The sequence below is a fragment of the Zingiber officinale genome, chromosome 3A (assembly GCF_018446385.1).
Source record: "Zingiber officinale cultivar Zhangliang chromosome 3A, Zo_v1.1, whole genome shotgun sequence".
NCBI classification, from domain to species: Eukaryota; Viridiplantae; Streptophyta; class Magnoliopsida; order Zingiberales; family Zingiberaceae; genus Zingiber; species Zingiber officinale.
This window is the reverse complement of record NC_055990.1, coordinates 29,595,993-29,618,624: the sequence shown is the minus strand read 5'-3', so window position 1 is coordinate 29,618,624 and position 22,632 is coordinate 29,595,993. Positions and strand designations below refer to the sequence as shown.

At 34.0% G+C, this 22,632-nt stretch overlaps 2 protein-coding genes across 5 annotated transcripts; one reads left to right on the top strand and one right to left on the bottom strand.

Annotated features, from left to right (window-relative positions):
• The first annotated feature begins 4,257 nt into the window (after positions 1 to 4,257).
• On the top strand, positions 4,258 to 5,862 carry LOC122050301 (G-type lectin S-receptor-like serine/threonine-protein kinase At2g19130). The gene has a single exon (XM_042611220.1). It carries the CDS (start codon positions 4,258 to 4,260, stop codon positions 5,860 to 5,862), a length of 1,605 nt encoding a protein of 534 aa, XP_042467154.1.
• Positions 5,863 to 6,427: 565 nt separating this feature from the next.
• On the bottom strand, positions 6,428 to 19,758 carry LOC122051614 (14-3-3-like protein GF14 omicron). Of its 4 annotated transcripts, XR_006131469.1 has the most exons (3): positions 19,449 to 19,758; positions 15,774 to 15,872; positions 15,237 to 15,335 (listed from the first exon to the last, which is right to left on the bottom strand). XR_006131469.1 is itself a non-coding variant. In XM_042612825.1 (2 exons), exons 1-2 carry the CDS (start codon positions 19,472 to 19,474, stop codon positions 6,708 to 6,710), a joined length of 429 nt encoding a protein of 142 aa, XP_042468759.1. In that variant the 5' UTR covers positions 19,475 to 19,758; the 3' UTR covers positions 6,428 to 6,707. The 4 variants fall into 4 exon arrangements, 1 of the variants encoding a protein (XP_042468759.1); XM_042612825.1 differs by lacking the exons at positions 15,237 to 15,335; positions 15,774 to 15,872 and adding an exon at positions 6,428 to 7,110; XR_006131468.1 differs by lacking the exon at positions 15,774 to 15,872 and having other exon boundaries at positions 15,213 to 15,335.
• Between the last annotated feature and the right edge of the window lie 2,874 nt (positions 19,759 to 22,632).

The window sequence follows — 22,632 nt, the reverse complement described above, 5'->3', positions numbered from 1 at the left end:
AGGCTTCTATTTATTTCTTGATAAATGATAATGACTTGTTTAGTCTCATATTATAATCTTTATTTTCTAAAGATCGTATTTAGTTTTGTCATTTATATATTAGTTTTTATTTATTTGTTTCTTGTGTTTCGCCAATGATGATGAGTTGAGGATAAGAGTATGATTTTTTTCTATTGTTATTTCATTGTTCTTATTTCCTCAATTTTGTCCCTTTTTATAAGGGTTTCTCACCATCTTTCATTTAAATAATTAGACATACTTCTATCTTTCTTTATTTTTAAATAATTTTAAATACACTTATTTTAAACTAAATGAATTATAAATTTATTATCTACTTAAGGTGTATTATTATTTCTATTAATAATATTTTGTTTAATACTATAAAGCTTATATTTTTTTGAATTAGGTTATCAAAATTTGAATATGAAATTTTAATTAATAATTTTATATCTACAAAGTGAAAAAATTAAATTGTATAAAAATTATTTTTTAAAATTCATATTTAATTTGTTAAAAAAAATTTAAACCACTATATTCAAGTCTAATTTCAAATCTGAATGAAAAAAGATGAGGATTTTTTTTTTTAAAACAATATCAAAGATCTAAAAAAAAATTTCCTCCTAGGATCTCAAATAGGCTTGAGCCGATCCTGTAAAATTATAACTACTATATCTACAGATCCAACTGTAACAATTAATATTCCGTAACTACTATAATTATATATTCAATCCAATTATAACCATTATAATTTCATAATACTATAAGACATCTTATCCAGGCCCGGCTCAAGGCATAGGCCATTAAGGCCTATGCCTAGGGCCCCAATTTGATTGGGGTCCATTGATTAATTAATTAAAGATATTGAAAAAATTAAATTAGCATCATTAATATTAATTAATTATAAATGTCTTGCTAATTCATTAATGACACATTGTCAATTAATTCATTCCACTTCCTATTTATATCTGTACTTATCTTTATTTCCTCATTAATTGTCTACCATAATTTTATCCTCATTAATTGTACCATAATTTTATATGAGATTTTATTTTGCCTTAAATATAATTCATTTTTAAATTGACATATTTCTTTCTTTTTTATTATTACTCCAATTCTCATTTTATTTTGCAATTAGTAATACTATTCTTATAAAACCTAATGAATTCTTTTATCCTCAATATTTCTTAAAAATCCTAATAATTCTCTCATCAATGCATTGTGCCCTTTTTTTTTCATCAACGATTTTGTATATTTCTCCTTCCTCACCGATGATACTCGCAGAGAACGTCCTTCTCTTCCTTTGCTAATAATATTCTTTCCTCGCTCTTTCTTTTTATTTCTCGATAATAATATGAATTAGAGATTTTTTAATCATAAAATACAAAGTAAAATGCATTAACAAAAATAAATTCTTTAAAATTAAAATTAATAAAGTGTATTTGACATTCTAACTAAAAAAAATTAAATAATTTAATATTTTTATTAATAAAAACTAAAATTATTATCAAAATACCCGTGAGAAAACTAAATTTTATATCAAAAATTAGTTTTTTTAAAAAATAATATTTAATTATTTTTAATAACTAATTTTAAATTTTTTTTTTAAATTATTATTTTCGGTCCCAAATCTAAATGAAAAATGTTAAAGAAAATTAAAAAAATATATTTTTTGCCTAGGGCCTCAAGGAATCTTGAGACGGCCCTGATCTTATCTATTTAGAATTTAGATAGAAAATTTAAGTAAAAAATAATAATAAAAATAATACCGAAATATAAGAGGGTTAAAGCACATGATTCTACAAATTCGATAAAAAAAAAAAACCTCGACGACTATCTCATATTATTAAGAAAGAATAAATTAAGAAATTAAAATTAACCATCATATAGATATGAAAGGATAATTTTTAATCTTTGTGATTCGATCCTTATTTAATTGATTGAACAATGAGAAGCGACTTTTTCATAAAAACAAAAATAATAAAACACATGAGGCCCTTTTAAGTTTCGGCGCACTCTACTTTGATATTTATCAAAAAAATGCATCTTTTTAAAAGTATTTCCTATTTTACCCTCCTGATAATTTGACTTTTTTATATTTTTCTTTTCTCCACTATTTTTCTCTCTCTTCTCTTTCATCTCTTTTTTGCAGAACATATGAATAATATTAGTTAATCTTTTAATAACATTTTAATACATTCGAAGAAACAAAAATAAACAATGAATAGCATATTTGAACTCCTTGCAATTTCAGAAATCCACTGGAACTAAAATGAGTGTAATCGGAGCTCTCTAGATCGTTAAGTGGGTTTCGGTCAAAATCCACTGATGGACCTAGAGAGCTCCGATTACATCCATTTCAGTTTCTATGGATTTCTGAAATTGCAAGAAGTTTAAATATGGTGTCCATTATTTATTTTGGCTTTTCATAGACATTAACATGCAAAATCAAAAAATCGTCAAAAAAGCCCACGTTGGGCCTAATATAGAATCATATCAGACCCAACATGGGCCTGATTCTTTGATTTTACGTATAAACATTTATAAAAAGCCAAAATAAATAATAAACACCATATTTGAACTCCTTGCAGCATCAGAAATCCATAGGAACTGAAATGGGTACAATCGGAGCTCTCTAGGTCCATAAGTGGATTTTGACCGAAACTCACTTATGGATCTAGAGAGCTCCGATTACACCCATTTCAGTTCCTATGGATTTCTGATGTTGCAAGGAGTTCAAATATGGTGTTCATTATTTATTTTGACTTTTTATAGATGTTATACATAAAATCAAAGAATCGTCAAAAAAACCCATGTTGAACCGGATATGGAATTATTTTAATACATATGTTGCATTTCTTTGATTTGTATGTATCCTTGAATCAGTAATAGTTACGTGCATAATACTGAATACGTAAACTTATAGTAACTCCATTTGAGATAGTTATAATGAATGTTGTACTGGACTGAAGGGAGATCAATTGGGATAGGGACACAGCTCCAACCCTGACCAATTGAACAAGTTATTCACAACCTCAGAGTCCAACCGAGCTTGATTTAGTCATGCAAAATTCCATTCATCATGCAATTTTCACTACGGAGGAGCATTCCCATTCATCACCTACTGATCCATTTGTTGCAACTCAGCATTCCGAATTAATACTTTTTGCAAGGAAACACACGAGAAATGGAATTGTGCAACCGAAATAGAGAGGAATAATTTCTTGATCTAGGCATCGATTCAGGCAAAGAATGTATTGGAGAATCACTGAGAGCCCTGTTGGACCTGATATGCTTTCATATCAGGTCCAAGTTGGGCCTGATATGCTTCTATATCAGGCCCACGTTGGGCCTGATATGGAATCATATCAGGCCCAACATGAGTTTTTTTTACAAATTCTTTAATTTATGTATTAACATCTATAAAAAGATGAAATAAATAATGAACACCATATTTGAACTCCTTGCAACATCAAAAATCCATAGGAACTGAAATGGGTGCAATCGGAGCTCTCTAGGTCTAAAATGAGTGTAATCGGAGCTCTCTAGGTCGATCTATGAGTTTCGGTCAAAACCCACTGATGGACTTAGAGAATTCCAATTACATCCATTTCAGTTTCTATGAATTTCTGAAATTACAAGGAGTTCAAATATGGTGTCCATTATTTATTTTGGCTGTTCATAGACGTTAACATGCAAAATCAAAGAATCGGCAAAAAAGCCCACGTTGAGCCCACGTTGGGCCTGATATGACTCCATATCAGGCCCAACATGGGTTGTTTTTGACGATTCTTTGGTTTTATGTATAAACATCTATAAAAAGTTGAAATAAATAATGAACATCATATTTGAACTCCTTGCAATATCAGAAATCCATAGGAACTGAAATGAGTGCAATCGGAGCTCTCTAGGTCCATCAGTGGGCTCCGATTGACCACTAATAGACCTAGAGAGCTCCGATTGCACCCATTTCAGTTCCTATGGATTTCTGATGTTGCAAGGAGTTCAAATATGATGTTCATTATATTTCAACTTTTTTCAAATGTATTAAAATGTTATTAAAAGATTAACTAATATTATTCATATGTTCTACAAAAAAAAGAGATGAGAGAGAAGAGAGAGAAAAATAGTGGAGAAAAGAAAAAGATAAAAAAGTCAAATTGTCAGGAGGGTAAAATAAAAAATACTTTTAAAAATGTGCGTTCTTTGATAAATATCAAAGTAGAGTATGTCTTTGTGCTTGATTCTGAATCTGGCCAGATGCAGCGATCGGCTTGGATGGAGAATTCGAAGTCATGGATGCCCTTCTGGTCTGAACCAAAAACCAAGTGCTCAGTTTATGGGGTATGTGGATCTTTTGGGAGCTGCAATGACTTCACTTCACCCTTCTGTAACTGTGTTAAGGGTTTCAGGATCAAGTCTCAGACAGATTGGGATTTGGGTGATAGAAGTCAGGGTTGTGAGAGGATGACTGCTTTACAATGCGGTGGTCTAAACAACAACTCTGCCAGTTCAGAGAAAGATGGCTTCTTTGAGATAACAAACGTTAGGCTACCTGATAGCCCCAACACTTTGGCCACAGCTGCAAGTAGGGAAGGCTGCGAGTTGGCTTGCTTGAGTAATTGCACTTGCAGTGCTTATTCTTACAATGGTAGTGGCTGCTTTGTTTGGCATGGAGGGTTGCTGAATCTGCAAGAACAATATAATGAAGCTGATGCAGGTAGTCTTTACCTACGCTTGTCTGCCTCGGAGTTGCAAACTTCTGAAAGAAACAAGAAGAAAGTGGCAGGTTGGGCTATCATCGGTGCCATTGTTCTGGCCATCTTAGTTTCTATCGTTCCTGCCACTTTGATTGTGGTTAAGAAGCGAGAAAGTAGGCGGATGATTGAGAAAGCAAAGGCTATGCAGAGTGGCCTCGTCTCGTTCTCATACAGTGAGCTGCAGCAAGCCACACGAAAGTTCTCAAAGAAGCTCGGGGGAGGGGGCTTTGGATCAGTGTTTAAAGGATCGTTGCCTGGCTCAATTGATATTGCTGTGAAGAAGCTTGAGGGCCTTTACCAAGGCGAGAAGCAGTTCCGAGCGGAGGTGAGCACACTAGGAGCCATTCAACATGTAAACCTCATTAGGCTAATCGGCTTTTGCTCTCAAGGGACCAAGAAGTTGTTGGTCTATGAGTTCATGCCAAGCGGTTCGTTAGCTGATCAGCTTTTTCGTAGCAACTCGAATGTCTTGGACTGGAAAACAAGATATCAAATTGCCATCGGAACTGCTAGAGGATTAGCCTATCTCCACGAGCAATGTAGGGACAACATCATACATTGTGACATAAAGCCAGAGAACATACTGTTGGACGATGCACTTGTTCCAAAAGTAGCTGATTTTGGTTTAGCAAAGCTCGTCAGTAGGAACTTTAGCAGAGTTCTCACAACCATTCGAGGAAGTAGAGGGTACATTGCCCCCGAATGGATTTTAGGTATGTCCATCACTACAAAAGTAGATGTTTACAGCTACGGAATGATGTTATTCGAGATCATATCAGGAAAAAGAAACCTAATGCATACAGGAGAAAGTAGTTTCGAGTTCTTCCCCTTAGTCGCAACAAACAAACTCATAATTGGAGATATCAAAAGCTTGCTAGACCAAAGGCTAGAGGGTAAAGCCAACTCGGAAGAGTATGAAAAAGCTTGTAAAATTGCTTGCTGGTGCATTCAAGATGACGAGAACTCAAGGCCAACGATGAGTCAAATTGTTCAAGCTCTAGAGGGCAATTTAGATGTAAGCATTCCTCCTGTTCCAAGGTCACTTCAAGTCCTAAACGAGTCATGGACCAAGAGCATCAATTCCTCTAGTTCACATCAGAGCTAAGGATTACGGTGCCACTTCAACTAGTTCTCGGATAAGGAGGGCAACAACTTTAATCCTGTTTAAGTTCCAATAAAACCAGGAGAAAGAGTTGTAGTGACTTCATAATTTTTAATTATTATTATTATTTATTACATAATTTATTGTATTTGAACTTTAAATCTGGATGTGGCGGTTGTTTGCCAGTGAAGCGAAAGCAAGTCATATTGTGTTTATTTCAGATTCTAGCAAACAGGTCTCCAAGAAGAATAGAATCTATGTATCATGAAGAGTAAAATTTTGAACTTGCTAATAAGGTAGATTTAAATAAATTATATTTGAAAAATGAATCACATGAGTAATTCCTTTATTTTTAGCAGCAAAACAACTTCCTTTCAGTAGAAAGCTTTTGCTACGATGATTAATTAATAAATTCTTAGATGATTGCTGAGTAGAGAAGATCGTCACTCATCTTCAAAATTTCAACTACTGGCGTCGGCTAGTGTGAGCCACTAGCGGATCTAGAAATTCAAGCATAGAATGACGATCGTGAACAAGGGACGGTATCTCTATCCCTACTAGTGGGTGATCACAAACAAGGGGTTCATCTTAATTACTGTACATTGACGTGCTGATAATCTTAGAGGCAAAACAGATCTAGGATCGAAAATAGTAGCAAAATTTGAGACCATTCAGGATAAAAAGGGTATCTCATACGCTTTCAGGACGGATCTGCAGCATTCTTGTTCTTGCTTCCCGTCTTAAATTCTGCCAGATAGCGGTAATAATCTCCCTTCCTATATTTAAAATCAGATGCCAAAGTTAATCCACAGAGTCTCTTTCGGTTGATCCAAACTTTCAAGTCTAGCTCACATCTTGTTGTTGTAGAAGACCAACGATTCTGCGGTCGTCGAAGACGGAATGAGATGCGCGTCAATCACAGTCATGACGTCGCTGCAGATGTCAGAGAGCTCCGACTCCACCTTCAGCCTGTACTCCTTTATCATCTTCGCGTGCTGCTCGTTCCCCTTAGCTTTCTCCTTCTGCGCCATCAAGTTGAACACCTTCCACGCGGCTCGACACGCCCCAATCAGGTTCTTGTATCCCATCGACAGCAGGTTCTGCTCCTCCACGGTGAGCTCGACATCGAACTTCACCGCCTTCTTCATCACCTCCACCATATCTGTGCAAGAAAACACCACCCGCCCGTGTTGTTCTACTAGTGGTTTTTCTCGATGAACTCGTCGAATCACTAGGTCAGCCCATCGTGACCTACAGATGAGGCGGGTCCAGTCATTAGTAGTCCTGCCGCGATGGCGGCAATGCAGATAGGCAGGGATCTATTTGATTTTTAGTGTGCCTAGGCATAGCATAGACGGTGTGGTAATGATCAAAAGTCAATTTTTAGAAACTAATAATATGAGATTTATCTTATTATGTGTTTAGTGTTTGTATATCTACTTATATCTTCTTTTATATTCGTGGAGTCGAGATTAAAAGATTCTTAATATAGCGAATCTATATTTTTTGAATTATTTTTTAATAAGATTGTAAAAGAAACTAAGAAGAAATTCAAAATTGGAATCCAATCAGGGTGTCGATGAAATCAATTTAATGAACTGATGGAATTTATAAGTTACGTTGGATTAATTTAAAAATTGAAAATTTTATTTAAAAAATATAAGTTAAATCAGTTTCGATGTCATTTTAAAAATTTTAATTTGATTAAATCAATTTAACTTAAATGAATCAGTGTCAATTTTATTAGCAATCTTTTTTAAAACAGTCGATTGCTAACTTCGACTGTTAAACTTAAACATCGAACTGAATATTTCATAATTGATCATTAAACTATCAATGGATTATTGTAAAATATCAGTCAATTAATGATAAAAATTTAATTATTTTGAGTTTTATCAGTTCTATTTTTTATTAAAAAGTTTAATCGATTATTACTTGAAAAAAAAAACAATTTAATTTATTTAAATTATTCAGATTTAATTGATTCAATTTTGAACCAATTACTAACCAGTAACCAATCCTTCATTTTGACTTTGATTGTTAAATTTCTTCAACCGGTCTATTTCTTTACACATGAAATAGTCACGTGAAAAACACTCCGTAGGCAATTGGTTGAATATATATATATATAGAGAGAATTGTTATGCTACTTACTCTATCCTACGGATTATTACGGATCAACTATCATGTCATATTATTTTATTTTTTTAATACAACATTTTCTCTTTCTTATTTTTTTATTCTGCTTCTTCGTTCTCACCGCACCTCGCCGCGCCTTGTCACCGTGCTTCGCCGCACCTCGGCGTGGGCTCGCAGAGCTTCCAGACTCGAAAAGGCATCGCCGACCCCGCCCTCCTTTTCAATTCCAGATCCGAATGATGCCTACTCCAAGCTATTCGGCCTTGCGGCCGACGCACGAAACGACGAATCATGGTCCAATTCGCTCATCCAGACGCGGTCATCGACACGATGACCCTCACTGCCGATGACCTCAGGAAGCTGAAGGTGATGATCTCCTCCAAAGTGAAGAACGCTTCTTTCCGCTACTCCGACATCGTGGCGACGTATGCTTACGTGTGGGTTTCCTACGTCAAGGCATGAGCGTCGAGCGCCGAGCGCCGAGAGCACCGTGCACTTAGTGTTCGCTGAAAACTGCACATGACGGCTACAGCCGACACTTCCAGCGGAGTACTTCGACAACTGCATCGTCACCATTTTCTGCGAGGCAAAGGTCGGCGACCTTGTGTGAGAAGATGGAGTGGTGGTGGCAACTCGAATCGCCGGTGAAGGCATCGAGCAGTTCGAGGCAGAGCCACTAAGGGGCGCCGACAAGTGGTTGGAGAAGTACCGCGCGATCGTGATGCAGAGGGTGGCGAGGTGCGATGAGAACGAAAAAGCAGAATAAAAAAAATAAGAAAGAGGAAATGTTGTATTAAAAAATAAAAAAAATATGATGTGGCAATTGGTCCGTAATAATCCGTAGAATAGAGTCCGTAGCATAACAATTCATTCTCTCGATATATATATATATATATAGAGGATTGATATCGTGCACGCCCGCACAGTGCGTGACTGTGCGCGCGCGCACAATATCAATCGCATTTTTTTTTATTTTTGACTTTTTTAATATTTTAAATTAAAAAAATTAATTAAAAAATAAACATTTTCTTATATAAATCTCTAATACATTAATATATCCCCTCAACATATTATAATACTCAATAAATACTTAAATTTATTTTATTTTAATTTCTTTTTTAAACTAAACACTATAATCTAATTGGGAAACCTAAACCCCTGAGGTAAAATCTAAAAAAAATAACTTTGATACTATAACCCAAAGTCTGAACCCTAGAGGTAAAAATCTAAAAAAAATAGCTTTAATACTATAACCCAAAGCTTGAACCCTAGAGGTAAAATCTAAAAAAAAATAGCTTTGATACTATAATCCAAAACTTGAACCCAAAATAACTTTGATACTATAACCCAAAGTCTGAACTCTAGAGGTAAAATCTTAAAAAAAAAAAGTTTTGATACTATAACCCAAAACCTGAACCTAGAAATAAAATTTTAAAAAAAATATTTTAATTATTTTTTTTAATTCAAAAATTAATAATAAAAAAAATAACAAAACACAGACATTTTGAATTAAAAAAACAATATTTCTTTATATAATTAGCTACGTTAAGATATCCCCTTAACATATTACAATACTCCATAAATATTTAAATTTATTTTATTTTTAATTTTTTTAACTAAATATTATAATTCAATTGGAAAATCTAAACCCTAGAGATAAAATCTTAAAAAAAAAATAACTGAAAAATTATATCTCAATTAGGATGACTGAACCCTACTAATAAAATCTTAAAAAATATATTTTATTTATATTTTAATCAAAATTAATATATTTTGATTATTTTTTTAATCAAAATTAAAAAAAAATAAAAAAATCATGATATACTGTGCGACGTGCATAGTCACACACTATGCATGTCGCACAGTATATCAAAATCGTGTATATATATATATATATATATATATATATATATATATATACTAGATAGTTTTTTAATGTATAATGGGTGAATTTAGACTTTATGCTTTATACTATACAGAAGTTACACATTAATTATTATAATGAATAAAATCTATTTGGTAGTTGTAACAATAATTGGATATTATCAAGTAGTTATTATAGTATATTTATGATGAGTTTAAAATTTAAAATTTATATCTTGTAAAAGCTACTCAGTTGTTACTATACCATGTAAAAGTTATTTGGTAGTTATTCTACTATATAGAAATTATCCAATAATTACTATAATGATTTAAGATATCTGAATATTATTATATCAAAATAAATATATATTACACACATTATAATAACTATTAGGTATCTTTTATAGGTTGTAACATTTAGTAAAACTTTTATACATTAAAATAATTATTGATAGTTTCTATCCGGTATAATCTTAAATCTTAAATTCACCTACTAGTAGTTTCCATAACAATATTAAATAAGGTATAATTTCATTATATTCATTCAATTTTTAATTTTTTTTAAATGACGTCTTTTAAATAATTTGTAAAATCTGACACCTTTTGATATTTTTTTTTCTGCTTTTTATTGAATCATGTTCATAAGTTTACAAAATACTCATTTCACGTACATAACTTTTAAAATGATCAAATTATAGGTCCCTTATGGGCTAACTAGAGTAGACCCGACCCCGGGCTGGGTCTGACCTGGACCCGACCCGTAATCGGGTCAACGGGTCGGTTGCCCGTTGACCCGGTTCGCCGGGTCGAACCGGAACCGGCCCGACAAGTTGCCGGACCGGTTCCGGTTCATTGGCTGTAAAACGGGTGAACCGCCGGTTAACCGGCGGGTTGAACCGGCGGTTCAGCCGCAATTTTTTTTTCTTTAAACGGCTTGAACCGCAGGTTAACCGACGGTTCATAGCCGTTGGAACCGCCGGTTAACCGGCGGTTCGTAGTTGTTGGGAGGGATTTTTGGATATTTTTTTTCAACGCTTAGGATCATTTGACCGTTTTTTTATCAATGGCTATGATTTAGTGTCAGTTACTATCAAAACTCTATAAATAGAGAACTCATTTCATCATTTTTCACACACATCTTCTCTACTCTTAATCTCATTTTCGTATTCTCTAATCTCTACACGCTTTCGTTTCCAATTTTCAATTACAATGGAAGGAGGCCGCGGAGGTGCATCATCTCGAGCTCGGAAGGGAAAGCAAATAATGAATCCGCGGGAGGAGGACCCCAACATTCAATCCACCGATGATGAGATGAGCATCTTCCGAATCCGACACCCAAAACACAAGGAAGTACCGATACAATTACTTCTAAGGTTCGGGAATTTCCTCCTCTAAAGTCTTTTATTTTCACTAAACATTTTGAGAAGATCACTCTTCCATCGGGAGAAATGCGTGCAAAATGTAAGCATTGCAATGCTTCCTACAAATTCCAAGCCGGTGGCGGCTATGGGTCGTTGAAACGACATGTAGAAACGAAGCACCCGACGGAATATGGATTCGACCGTTCTCAAACACAATTATCAAGATTTTCTTCAACTAGCGATAGTACCGATTCCGGTTTATTTTTATATTCGGATATTAAATTAAGAGAATCATTAGCTAAATTTGTTTCCGTAGAACATCTTTCTTTTAGTTTTGGATCTAAATGCACATTTAAAGATTTTTGTAAAGAATCTTTTAATTCATGTGCTAAACGTGTTCCTAGGACTACATTTACTCGTACAATTAAAAAATAAGTAAAACAAGGAAAAAAGAATTTAATTGATGAATTTAGTAAATTAGATAATAAAGTTTCTTTATGTTCCGATATTTGGAGTGATCATTGGCAAACACATTCGTATATGGGTGTGACTTGCCATTGGATCGATAACTTTTGGAACCTCCAAAAAAAGATTATTAGCTTATAGAGTTTTTGATGAATCATATAATGCTCATAATATCGCACAATTATTATGTTTAATTTTAGAAGAATATGGTTTAACTCATAAAATATTTTCAATACCATTAGATAATGCTAGTTCCAATACCGCTTGTATAGATGATCTAAAATTTGTTTGTCAATCTATTATTAGAGGTTTTTTTTTTTTCATATTCATTGTGTATGTCATGTTTTAAATTTATGTGTTCAAGATGGTTTAAAAATTTTAGAAAAGTATATTAAACCAATTAGAATTGTAATTTCTTATTTATGGTCTCATCTATCTATAATGAAACAATGGGGTAGGTTTTGTAAAATTAATGGCATGAGACCTAAAAAATTCCCACGTGATGTACCAACACGTTGAAATTCAACATACCAATTATTACAATATTCATTTCAATATAAAGAATTATTATGTTCATTTTTTTTGCACAAAACACTAATACTAATATATATTTATTTTCACAACAATGGAATATTTGTAGTAGTATTTGTGAAATTTTAAAAGTATTTAATGATGCAACCGAGCAACTTTCCGATATTTATTATCCCACTGCTCAATTAGTTTTAGAAATTTTTTCTAATATAGTATTAGTTTTAAATGAACATATTAATAATGAATCTTTATCTCCTTGCATCTTAGCTATGAAAACTAAATGGGAAAAATATTTTTATTTAATTCCTGAAATTTATTTAATTGCATTTGCTTTAGATCCTAAATTTAAATTAGAAGTTTTACAAGAAATGTTAACTTTATATTATGACGTTTTAATTTCAATTAAAGATTCTTCTTCCCCTGATCCAGTTAATATTATATATAATGTTAGAATTTATTTATATAATATTTATAATCAATATTATGCAAAATAGGGAACACAAATTAATATTTCTGAAATACAAAAACTACTAGTAGTAATTTAAAACTTACAAAAGCACAACTCTTATTAAAAGAATGGACAAAACGTCTACGAGGATCCTCAAGTTCCACACAGGAACTTGAGAATTATTTTACGACTTTTTTTAATTTTAATGAAGCAGATAGCGAAAACTTCGATATCTTAAAGTGGTGGTCACAGAAGGCTCAAAGCTTTCCCGTTCTCTCCGTGATCGCAAAAGAAATTTTAGCTTGTACAGTGTCAACTGTTGCTGTGGAGCAGACGTTCAGTGCCGGCGGCAACATATTAGATGAACAACGATCAACTTTGTCTCCCGACTCATTGGAAGCCCAAGCATTACTGGACGATTGGACCAGAGCGGAGAAAAGAATCCAAAGAATGTAACTTTCAGATGACGAAGTTGAAGATTTTGATACTGAAGGAACAAATACGACAGGAATAGGAAATGGAAGTGAATTAAAATGTAAAAGGATAAAAATGTAAAAGAACTACGTGGGCTTTGATTCCCCTAAAGGGATACGTAGGCAACTTAAATAAGTGCAAGCCCTTTTTTCAATAAATTTTAATTTCTAATTTTTAATGTTTAATTTTTAATTTTTAATTTTTTTTAACATATTAATCTTGAACCGTGGCGAACCGTGACGAACCGTGAACCGGCGGTTCTAAACCGTGAACCGTAGCCGTCTTGGACGGTTAAGGTTAAGGGTCGACCTGCCTGGAACCGTCGAACCGGCGGTTCCGAACCGTGGTCAGGTCTAGACTAGAGGAGGGTAAATAACCTTCATAATAAAAGCAAACAAAACACCTTTCTTGATATTTACAGCTTGATTAAAATCAACGCTTGCATAAAAGAATTAAGAAGCTAATTAAAAGAAAGTAGCACAAAAAGAGTTAATTGGTTTACAATAAGTAGATTGCTAATCCAAGAAAATTAAAACTCACTAAAGTCTTCTTCGGGCGGAGAAGTCTTTTACAGTAGTCAAAGCTCACAATTACAAAGCTAAACTCAAATGGAATTGATTACTAGTATTGATTTTAGCTTAGAGTTGTATTTATAGCCTTGATCGTGACGCATGGAAGAGTTCCAAGCGTCTGGACGTGGATAGAATTTTATCTTCGTCGCAATAGATTGAGCCATGTCGTGTTTTGATAAAGTTTCTGGTTCGAGCGCCTAGACTTGGTCCAGGCGCCTGAACCAAGTTAACCTGCTTGTTGACTTTTCGGTTCGGGCTCTTGCTCCGGTTCCGCTCGCTTGGGTCCGAGTCTTCCGCTATGGCTCAGCTTACTTGGGTGATTCCGGCCATCCGGAATAGGGCTCATCTGAACTCATATTCCAACCTTTTCGAGCAACCTTCCGCTATGACTTCTCATCCCTCGGAAACGTCGCGTGCCTCCTCATCCACCAGCGTACTCTTCCGTAGCACCTCGTCCCTCGGACGCATCGAGCCCGTCGACTCTCTCATGTGTCGTCCTTCTCGCTAGCTGCGTCTTTTGCCCGATCTCCCGTGCTCCTAAGTTCCTGCACCCTTAGACACAGGGCATCAAAAATATAACAGGACCGAACTTGACTTGGTTGATCACATCAAAACTACCATGGGGTACTTACACAAATCACGTTTGGGATACCGATTTTGCCCTTATGGTTGTCCGCCTTTTCCACCCTGGCCATCGCGTGCATTCGAACCATGCTATTTGTGTTCCCGAAGTGTGTTCGAACCAACACTGATGGCCAGTGACGGTGCATCTTCTTCGTCAAACCTAAACCTAAACACAACACAGTCATCTTCTTTGTCAAACGCATGGTGCAACAACTCAACGTGTTGTTGGTGCAATATCTCCTGGGCCAAGGTAGACCAAGTTGTCTAGGCTTGAGTTGGCTCAAGTCTGAGTCTTAGTGTTTGGGTTTCAATGTTTGATAATACGTGGAGATTGCTGGTGTAATTCCCCTTTGGTCAGGGTTTGACCAGATTGGTGTGAAGAAGAGTCAAGTAGGTCAAGACTGACCGGATACTTGACTGAGAAATCTTAGTGAGTGAAGCTACGTGAAAGTCCTGGTGAGTGAAGCCAGGTGAAAGTCCTGGTGAGTGAAGCCAGGTGAAAGTCCTGGTGAGTGAAGCCAGGTAAGTGAAAGTACTGGTGAGTGAAGCCAGACAAATTGAATGTCCTAACTGGATAATACGATTAGTAGTGTCAAACAAACGACATCATATGCACTTATTCCAAATGTAATACAAAATATTATTTAAACCACAATATGAAAAGGGATATAATAATTTACTTCCCAAAATTTAGGTTGTCGATATGTTCGTTTCTACTCTCTACCTTCAAATTAATCACGCTAAGTTTCATACACATATGAAGATATATCATATTAAAAACATTATCATCATCGTTTAAAGTCACATACATCTTATGCTGCGGAGCTACGTATTGTAGAATTATAGATTCGACAGTAATCTCCACATATTTTTTTGCTAAGACTTACAAATATATCCATCAAACTACAACAACTGAAAATCACAAACAACTACTTCTTGCACTTACAACTACTAAAAAATGTAAGGTTACAAGGCCCACTTCTAAAATCCATTTTCGACCTGATCCACAAAAACATAACATTCAATTCATAATATAAAAACTACATATCAAAACTTCATTCATATAAAATTCAAGACAAAAAAACAAAATTTCTAGAGAATTCTTAAAAACTTGAACAACATTTCAATTCAAGACCTAAACAATAAAAATTAGACATGAAATCGACTACACTAAAAAATTTTCAGATAACCACTCCATAATGGATATAGATAAAATACAAATACAATTAGAAAAATCCTAATGTTGTGCATAAAATCGGTAGCCAAAAACTAAGGCGCTGATTCACTTTAATTGATAGTAAATTACACAAACTCAATCAGAAAACTAACCCCAAATCTTATAGAATTATTCAATTGAAAATGATCAAACACAAATCCACTCGTAAAGCTACAATTTAAATAAAAAAAAATTATAAAGTCTAGCAAAAAAAATCTTACCTTTTTCTCTTGTTCATTGGTTTTTCTCTTGGTTTGAATAAAGTAAGGTGCTGCTTCACTTCAAAGGACCGGTCACCTCTCTGATTTTGGCTGTCGGCTCTATTCGATGGCCATGGTTGTCGATGGTTTAGGATAGAAGCAGATATCGAAAATCGGGAGGAAAAAGATATTAGAGAGGCCAATGAAATAAATTCTTATCATCTAGGGAGTTAAAACAAATAAATCTGTTTGGTCAAGGAGTGGGAACGTATTTTATCTGAACCTAGAGACGGAGAAGAAAGTTGAATTTGTCATTAGGGATTTAAAGACAACTTGCCCCTTTTTTTTAAACATGTAACATAATTATTATTTGTTAATTTAATTTTTTATTTAAATATATATATATAAATATTATATTTGTTTAAATTATTTATAATAAGTTAAAAATGTGGGATCATATAAGTTTTTTTTATTAAATCAATGATTTAATTTAATTGCATCATCATATCATTTCACTTGTTGAGCTCGATAAAAAAAGTGGAGCTCAATTAGTTTTTCAATAAATATACTTAAAAATTAGATAAGATAAATGATTGTCTCTGATTCATCAATGCTCCTAAATAATTTATAGATAAATTTAATTATTTATTAATTTATCTATCTATAATTTAATTATAACTTTATTTTTATTTGAATTTGTGGTTTAATGAAATAATTTACGTTAAAATTAAAATTTTATCTTAGAAAGAATGAAAAAAAAGTCAGTAAAAAAAGGACAATTTCGCTTTTTATTTTTTATTTACTGAATTATCTTAAAACATGATATTATTCCATCAAATCACTTGCGAATGAAATAGATAAAATTAAATTAATTTATCAATCTTCAAATGATTCATTAATTAAATGGATAATAGCCTGAAATTATGTAAAACTATATGAAAATTAATTTCTCCTTATTTTTCCGTTTTTTTTAAGTAATCCAGATATATGGGATTCGCCAGCCTTCCTTGTTCGCCTAATTTCTCCTTATATATATAAAATAAATAAATTTAAACAACTCGGCACGTCAGATTTGAGGAAGGGGATCTTCTCCTCGACTTTGATGGTTGCTTTGGCGCCACGTGTTGAATTCGAGACATCTTTACACGTGAACGGCCCGAACTCAGGAGGTGTTTGGTTGATGGGTTTGGAAATGAGGAAATGGAATGATAGTAAAAGATGGTGTTTGATTTGTGAGTTTAGAAATAACAATTTGAGAATGATTTCTAGATTTTTGGAAATCAACAAAACCCATATAATTAGGTAGGTTTCATTTCCATTCTCATTCACATTCCACCTTACTATCAAACCTATACCCATAGTCATTCCCATCATTTAACCAAACACCACATGTTCAGTTTCATAACCACATATTTTTATTTTTAATTTGCGGAACTGGCCGGCTAAGTTGAACCCTGACCCGAAAACTAATTAATCCCTCTCTCCGATGGCAATTCCGTAATTGTAGTCCTCATAGACAGCATTGATAAGGTCATTAGCATTTACAGAACTGTTCTCCATTTCGTCTACCTAGTGAAGTTTTAGTAAATGAGATCTCTCTCTCACGCTGAGCTGAACCGAACAGAACATGGAGCCTAGAGATAGTTCATTGTTTCGGATAAAATTTGAGCTTGACTAGTTTAGATGGGTTCTTAAATCGGAGATCAGTCGATGGTTGAATTGTCCATATCACAATTTAAGGGGTGCCAATTAAGACCAATTCCAAACTTCTTCAAGCAGCCACAGAGCAAAAATAATAATAATAATAATAATAATAATAATAAAATCAACTAGGGAAGCTGTTGAACAAGTCACACAACAAACACCCTTAAATTTCTGACCAAATCCTAACCAAACCACAAACGCCTTCAATTAAATACCTGCTTCCATTGAAATCCTCTCCGTCTTCAACATCTCACAAGATTCTCCATGGCCATGGCCATGGCCATCCCAGACAAGCTCCTCTCCACCCGCACAATCCTATCTGAATCCTTCAAACTCATCTTGGGATCCTCGTATCATTTTGTGTTCATTCTCCTCCTCTCCCTGGTCTCTGCTTCCTCCCTCTTCTTCTCAAGTAACCACGACTCCATCTACTCATCTCTCGCAAGACCAATCTGCAGCAGAGTAACCGACATCACGACCCTCTCTGCCTCTATCGAAAAGACCAACATCAAAGACTTAGTCCTGCTGCTAACTTCCTTTGTCATTGCCTCTTTCCTAACACCTGCAACTATCCATGCTTTCTCCATGGCATACGCTCCTAAGAGCCCTTATACCAACATCTTCATGAAGACAAAACAGGCGTGGAAATCCTCCTTTGTGAGCCAAAGTTGTGTCACAATCCTCCATTCCTGCTTTGTCCTCTCAATGGATCCAATTCTTCTTGGACTCACAGTAATGTCGCACGACTCAAAGATTTTAGTTGTGATGCTCGTCCTTGTAGCTGTTCTGTCGGCGCTGTATTACTTTTACGTAGCGATAGTTTCTCTGTTGTGTTTAGTGGTATCTGCAGTAGAGGAAGAGTGTTATGGCATTGAAGCATTTGGCAGGGCACTGGAGCTCATCAGCAGGAGAAGGAAGCAGGGAATCGCAATCAATGTTCTTGTGGTGGTTCTTAGCAGTGTTGCCACTTTAGTATTCATGGTTTTCTTCTCTTCATCCTCAGATTCTGAGGAAAACCAATTGTGGATTGAAGTAGTTCGTATTGGCATGGATGTGGTGTTAAACTTCCTCATCTTGGCTACAACAACAGCGCTATACTACGAATGCAAGAAGAGTGAAAGGAACGAGAGTTACAGGGAGATGGAAGAGTGCATTGTAGATGTTTATCTTCTCACTAACCCTTAAACAAGAGGGATCCTTCCATTGTAACATGTGTGTATAGGTATTGAAAATGTAACAAAATGTTTTTTGTACTGTAATATCCTTTATTTATGGAAAATCATGAGTGTTCATAGTGGGAGGAATAGATAAGTCAAAACACAAGTAATTCTGAAATGAAGAGTCTGGACACTGAGTTGAAGATGAAATGCAACAATGTCAAAAGGTGTGAAAGAAGAAAGGTACAAATGTAGATTATGTGCACTCCATTAACATTCAATAGCTAATATGAAACTAGTTCAGCCATCAATGCATTACTTTCAGAAAAGTTTCTTAGATGGTTATGAGAATAGTAAGAACAACAAAGCTAGGAGCAGTAGAAGCTGTGCATTCGATGTAGTATAACAGCAATAGTAATATAATTTGATAGCTAGATTTCAAAATGAAGTGAATGATCAGCTCAATAAGTTAAAATGTTTGAATGAACACTATTCAAAATAAGATGTGCCACAACAAGATCCCTCATTGAATCAAGAATGAGTGGATGAACAGCTCAATGAAGTTAAAAAGATCACGTTGGATGGAAAAGTAGTTGTAAACAACTAATTCGAGCACTAAACTTGAAAATCAGATGCGCCATGAGAATAGCCCCCTTTTTGGATCGAGAATGAGCGAATGAACAGCTCGATCATGTTTGATTCAGTAAAAGTAATGGCTCAAACTAAACTAGTAAATGTTCGTAGTTGATTATCACAAGATCAAAATTGTCTCATAGAAATAGCACGGGACTAGAATGTTCAACCAGTTGTAATCCCTAAAAGTAATGACTCTAACCTGGAGACGGAAGCTAGATCGACCATGGAACGCAAACGACGGCCTCCCGTGCAGGTTCAAGCACGACGAGATCGGAAACTGCGAGAAAAGAGTGCCAGTAGGACGAAAGAACCAGGATTGTCCTCGGAACTCAGTGCGGAACGACTTCGCCGGAGAGTCGTCCTCAACCTCGAGATCCGCCTACGTCGAAATGGGGTGAAGGAGAGAAAGAGTATGAGGAAGAGGAAGGCGGGATGCGATCCGGGGAGATGGAACCCGGCAGAAGGGGGAGGAAAAAGACGGCGACTCGGATGGGGAGAAGTGAGTCGGACTCGACTCGTCCGAATCGGTTATAGACGAGTCGAATAGGTCGCTTTTTTAATCTCCCCCCTTGCATCAATAATTATTACAAATTTGACCAAATTTATCGAATTAGAGGTTATATAATTTAAGGATGCGTTTGATAACTATGAATTGAATTCGCTAAATCTAAAAATAGGAATCAAAAATAAATTAAATTCAATAACAAGTTTGATGAACGCTATTTCCTAATTTATTCTTAATAATCGGTAGAAATCTTTTGTAGGAGACCAAATTGATTACTCCTAAAATTAGAGGAGGCTAAACTGTACCATAGTGTCAACTAAAAACATTTGACTATAATTCTTTTTTTTTTATGTTTACAAGAGTGACTAAGTAAGAGTAGATGACAAAGTGATGATAATGAGATTAGGCGTAGTCTCCTTTTGCCGACCGCTGGGGAGTATGACATTGGTGGCTAATAGTTGAGAATAGAAATATCTATATTTTTCATGCACGTTGACCAAAATAAAGTACGTATGCATACGCGTTTTCTTAATTTTATCATGTCTTAAAAGTCAAATTTGTCCACAATGAAGGTTTAAGGCAACGCCTAAGAAATGAAGCAACGCCTGAGAATACAACTCGCATTTAAATTTTAATTCATCGATAATAATTAACATTGTAAATGTATAGCCGATGTATAATTTTAGAGAGAAAATAGAAACCTTGGCTTTGATCAAGACTTTACATTAATATAGCACATTTTAAAAAAAACGAAAATTCAAGATTATATATAAATATATAGTTATTATTAAACATTATAAATACAAAATCTGATGGACAAGGTCCGATCCAACTACTCAAAACTCGGTCCCAAATGGAACATGTACAATAAATAATTGTGAGAACATTTAATTTGCTGACCACGCAATAAATCAGATAGAGTAGAAAACAAATGGCAATGTTCCTCTTTTTTATCTTTAAATTATTGTTGACCATAACAATTTCATCTACACGATTTCTCTAAATATCTACAATCTTAATTATCCTTCGTTGAAAGAGGATACTGTAAGGAGATTTATCTGATAATTTCTCTCTCTTTATTTTATTAAAAAAAAGCAAAAATATATTTAATAGTAGAATTTAGAATATTTAATATATATATATATATATATATCACCTCAATATCATCTTAAAAATTTATTATTCTTTTAATAATTAAAAGATCTCTATAACTTTTGCTCCGGCCATGTTATTAATTTTGAGAGAGAAAAAATAAATTTAAGATTTTACTATCGTTTTTAAACTATAAAACTCAAACTTACCTATATAATAGTTAGAGCTTTTTTCTTTAATTTTTGTTCATAAACTCTTTAAAAAATCTGCCTGAACTGCACATTTGATTAGGCAAAAGAAATGGTAGGAAATAAAAGGGACTGGAGAACAAAAATCTCCTACTTTATTTGATCGAAATTTATTAATTTATTGTTTTTTTCTATTTTATTTGTCTAGGCTCTATTTAAATGTAGTAATAATAATATATATTTGTAATATCATTGGAAACATTTTAATTTGCCTCTTAGAATTTTCAAACTTTGCACTTTACCTCTCCGAGTTTGTGAATGTTTACCTTGTTTGTTTTCTTTCCTTTGTTTAATTGGCAGATCGAAATTCATCAAACATTTTTTTTAAAAAATGGCACGGAAAGTTGGTGTTTGGAAGCAACAAAGAGACAGAACCTACTTTCAAAAAAAACTTTTCAATCTCAACATTAACATAAGATAGGCAAAATTAAAAGGGTTTAAAAACACACATAAAATACGCTCCACTATATATGTTTGTATCAAAAATATCCCTTATTTTAATGATAAAAAATATTTGTTTATTTTAATAAAATTAAATATTATTATATCAACATACTATTTATCAATTTAGTGAAAATAAATAAACTTCATTAAAATTATTTTAAATGAGTTAAAATGACTTTAAATAGTTATTTATATAATTATTAGACCGTCCTAATTAGGGGTGTAAACGAATCAAATCGAATCGAATATGTAGAAAAATCTAAGGCTCGAATTCGGCTCGAAATAGGTATATTTGAGTTCAAACTCGATTCGAAGCTCGAAAATTTTAAAATTTTTTGTTCGTTTGAATTATGACTCATGTTCGAGTTCAGGTTGAAAAATTAAAACATGTTCGCAGACTATTCAGATTATTGCTCAAAATAGATACTCAAAAGGCTCAAAAATTATTTATTTAATATATATTTAACTTATATTAATAAAATATTAAGGTTCGTAAGCGGCTCGCAAACTATCGAACAATATAATTTGGGTTCGAGTTCGGTTCGAAAAAAAATTCGAACATGTTCGAGTTTGGCTTGAATTCGATAAATTCGAATATGAATCGAAGATTTTTCAAGCGGATTCGAAAAGCTCGCGAGCCGACTCAATTCATTTATACCCCTAGTCCTAACCATTAGTAGGGCTATAAACAAGTTGAGTCAAGCTAAGATTTGGGGTGTCAAAATTGTTTGATAAGATAATCGAACTGAACCAAGTCAAGCTTAAAAAGAACCAAACTTTTGAAATGATTGTTCAAACTTGGCTTGGTTTATTTTTTTTTATGAGCTTATTTAAAAAATATAGATCCGTTACATTAACGGCTCCCCTAGTGCCAACCTCACGGATATGGAGGGAGGTACATGCAGGCGTCAAACACATGGTGGGGTAAACCTCAGGTCGTCAGTTCTTGAAAATCGATCCTTGGTCTTTATGCTAAAGATGTCATGTGTCCACCGTTTGTGCTACACCCTGAGGGCTTTATGAGCTTATTTAAAGTTTGGTTTGAACTTGGTTCGTTTAGATACCATCGAACTCTCAATTCAAGCTTGACTTGA

Excerpts from the sequence above, each read along its gene's own strand:
- LOC122051614 (XM_042612825.1), bottom strand. The coding sequence starts at position 19,474 with ATGGTCGATCTAGCTTCCGTCTCCAG. Across the intron at positions 7,111-19,448 it reads GATCTAGCTTCCGTCTCCAG|GTCACGATGGGCTGACCTAG; the intron begins GTTAGAGTCATT and ends CCTCATCTGTAG.
- LOC122050301 (XM_042611220.1), top strand. The coding sequence starts at position 4,258 with ATGCAGCGATCGGCTTGGATGGAGAATTCGAAGTCATGGATGCCCTTC.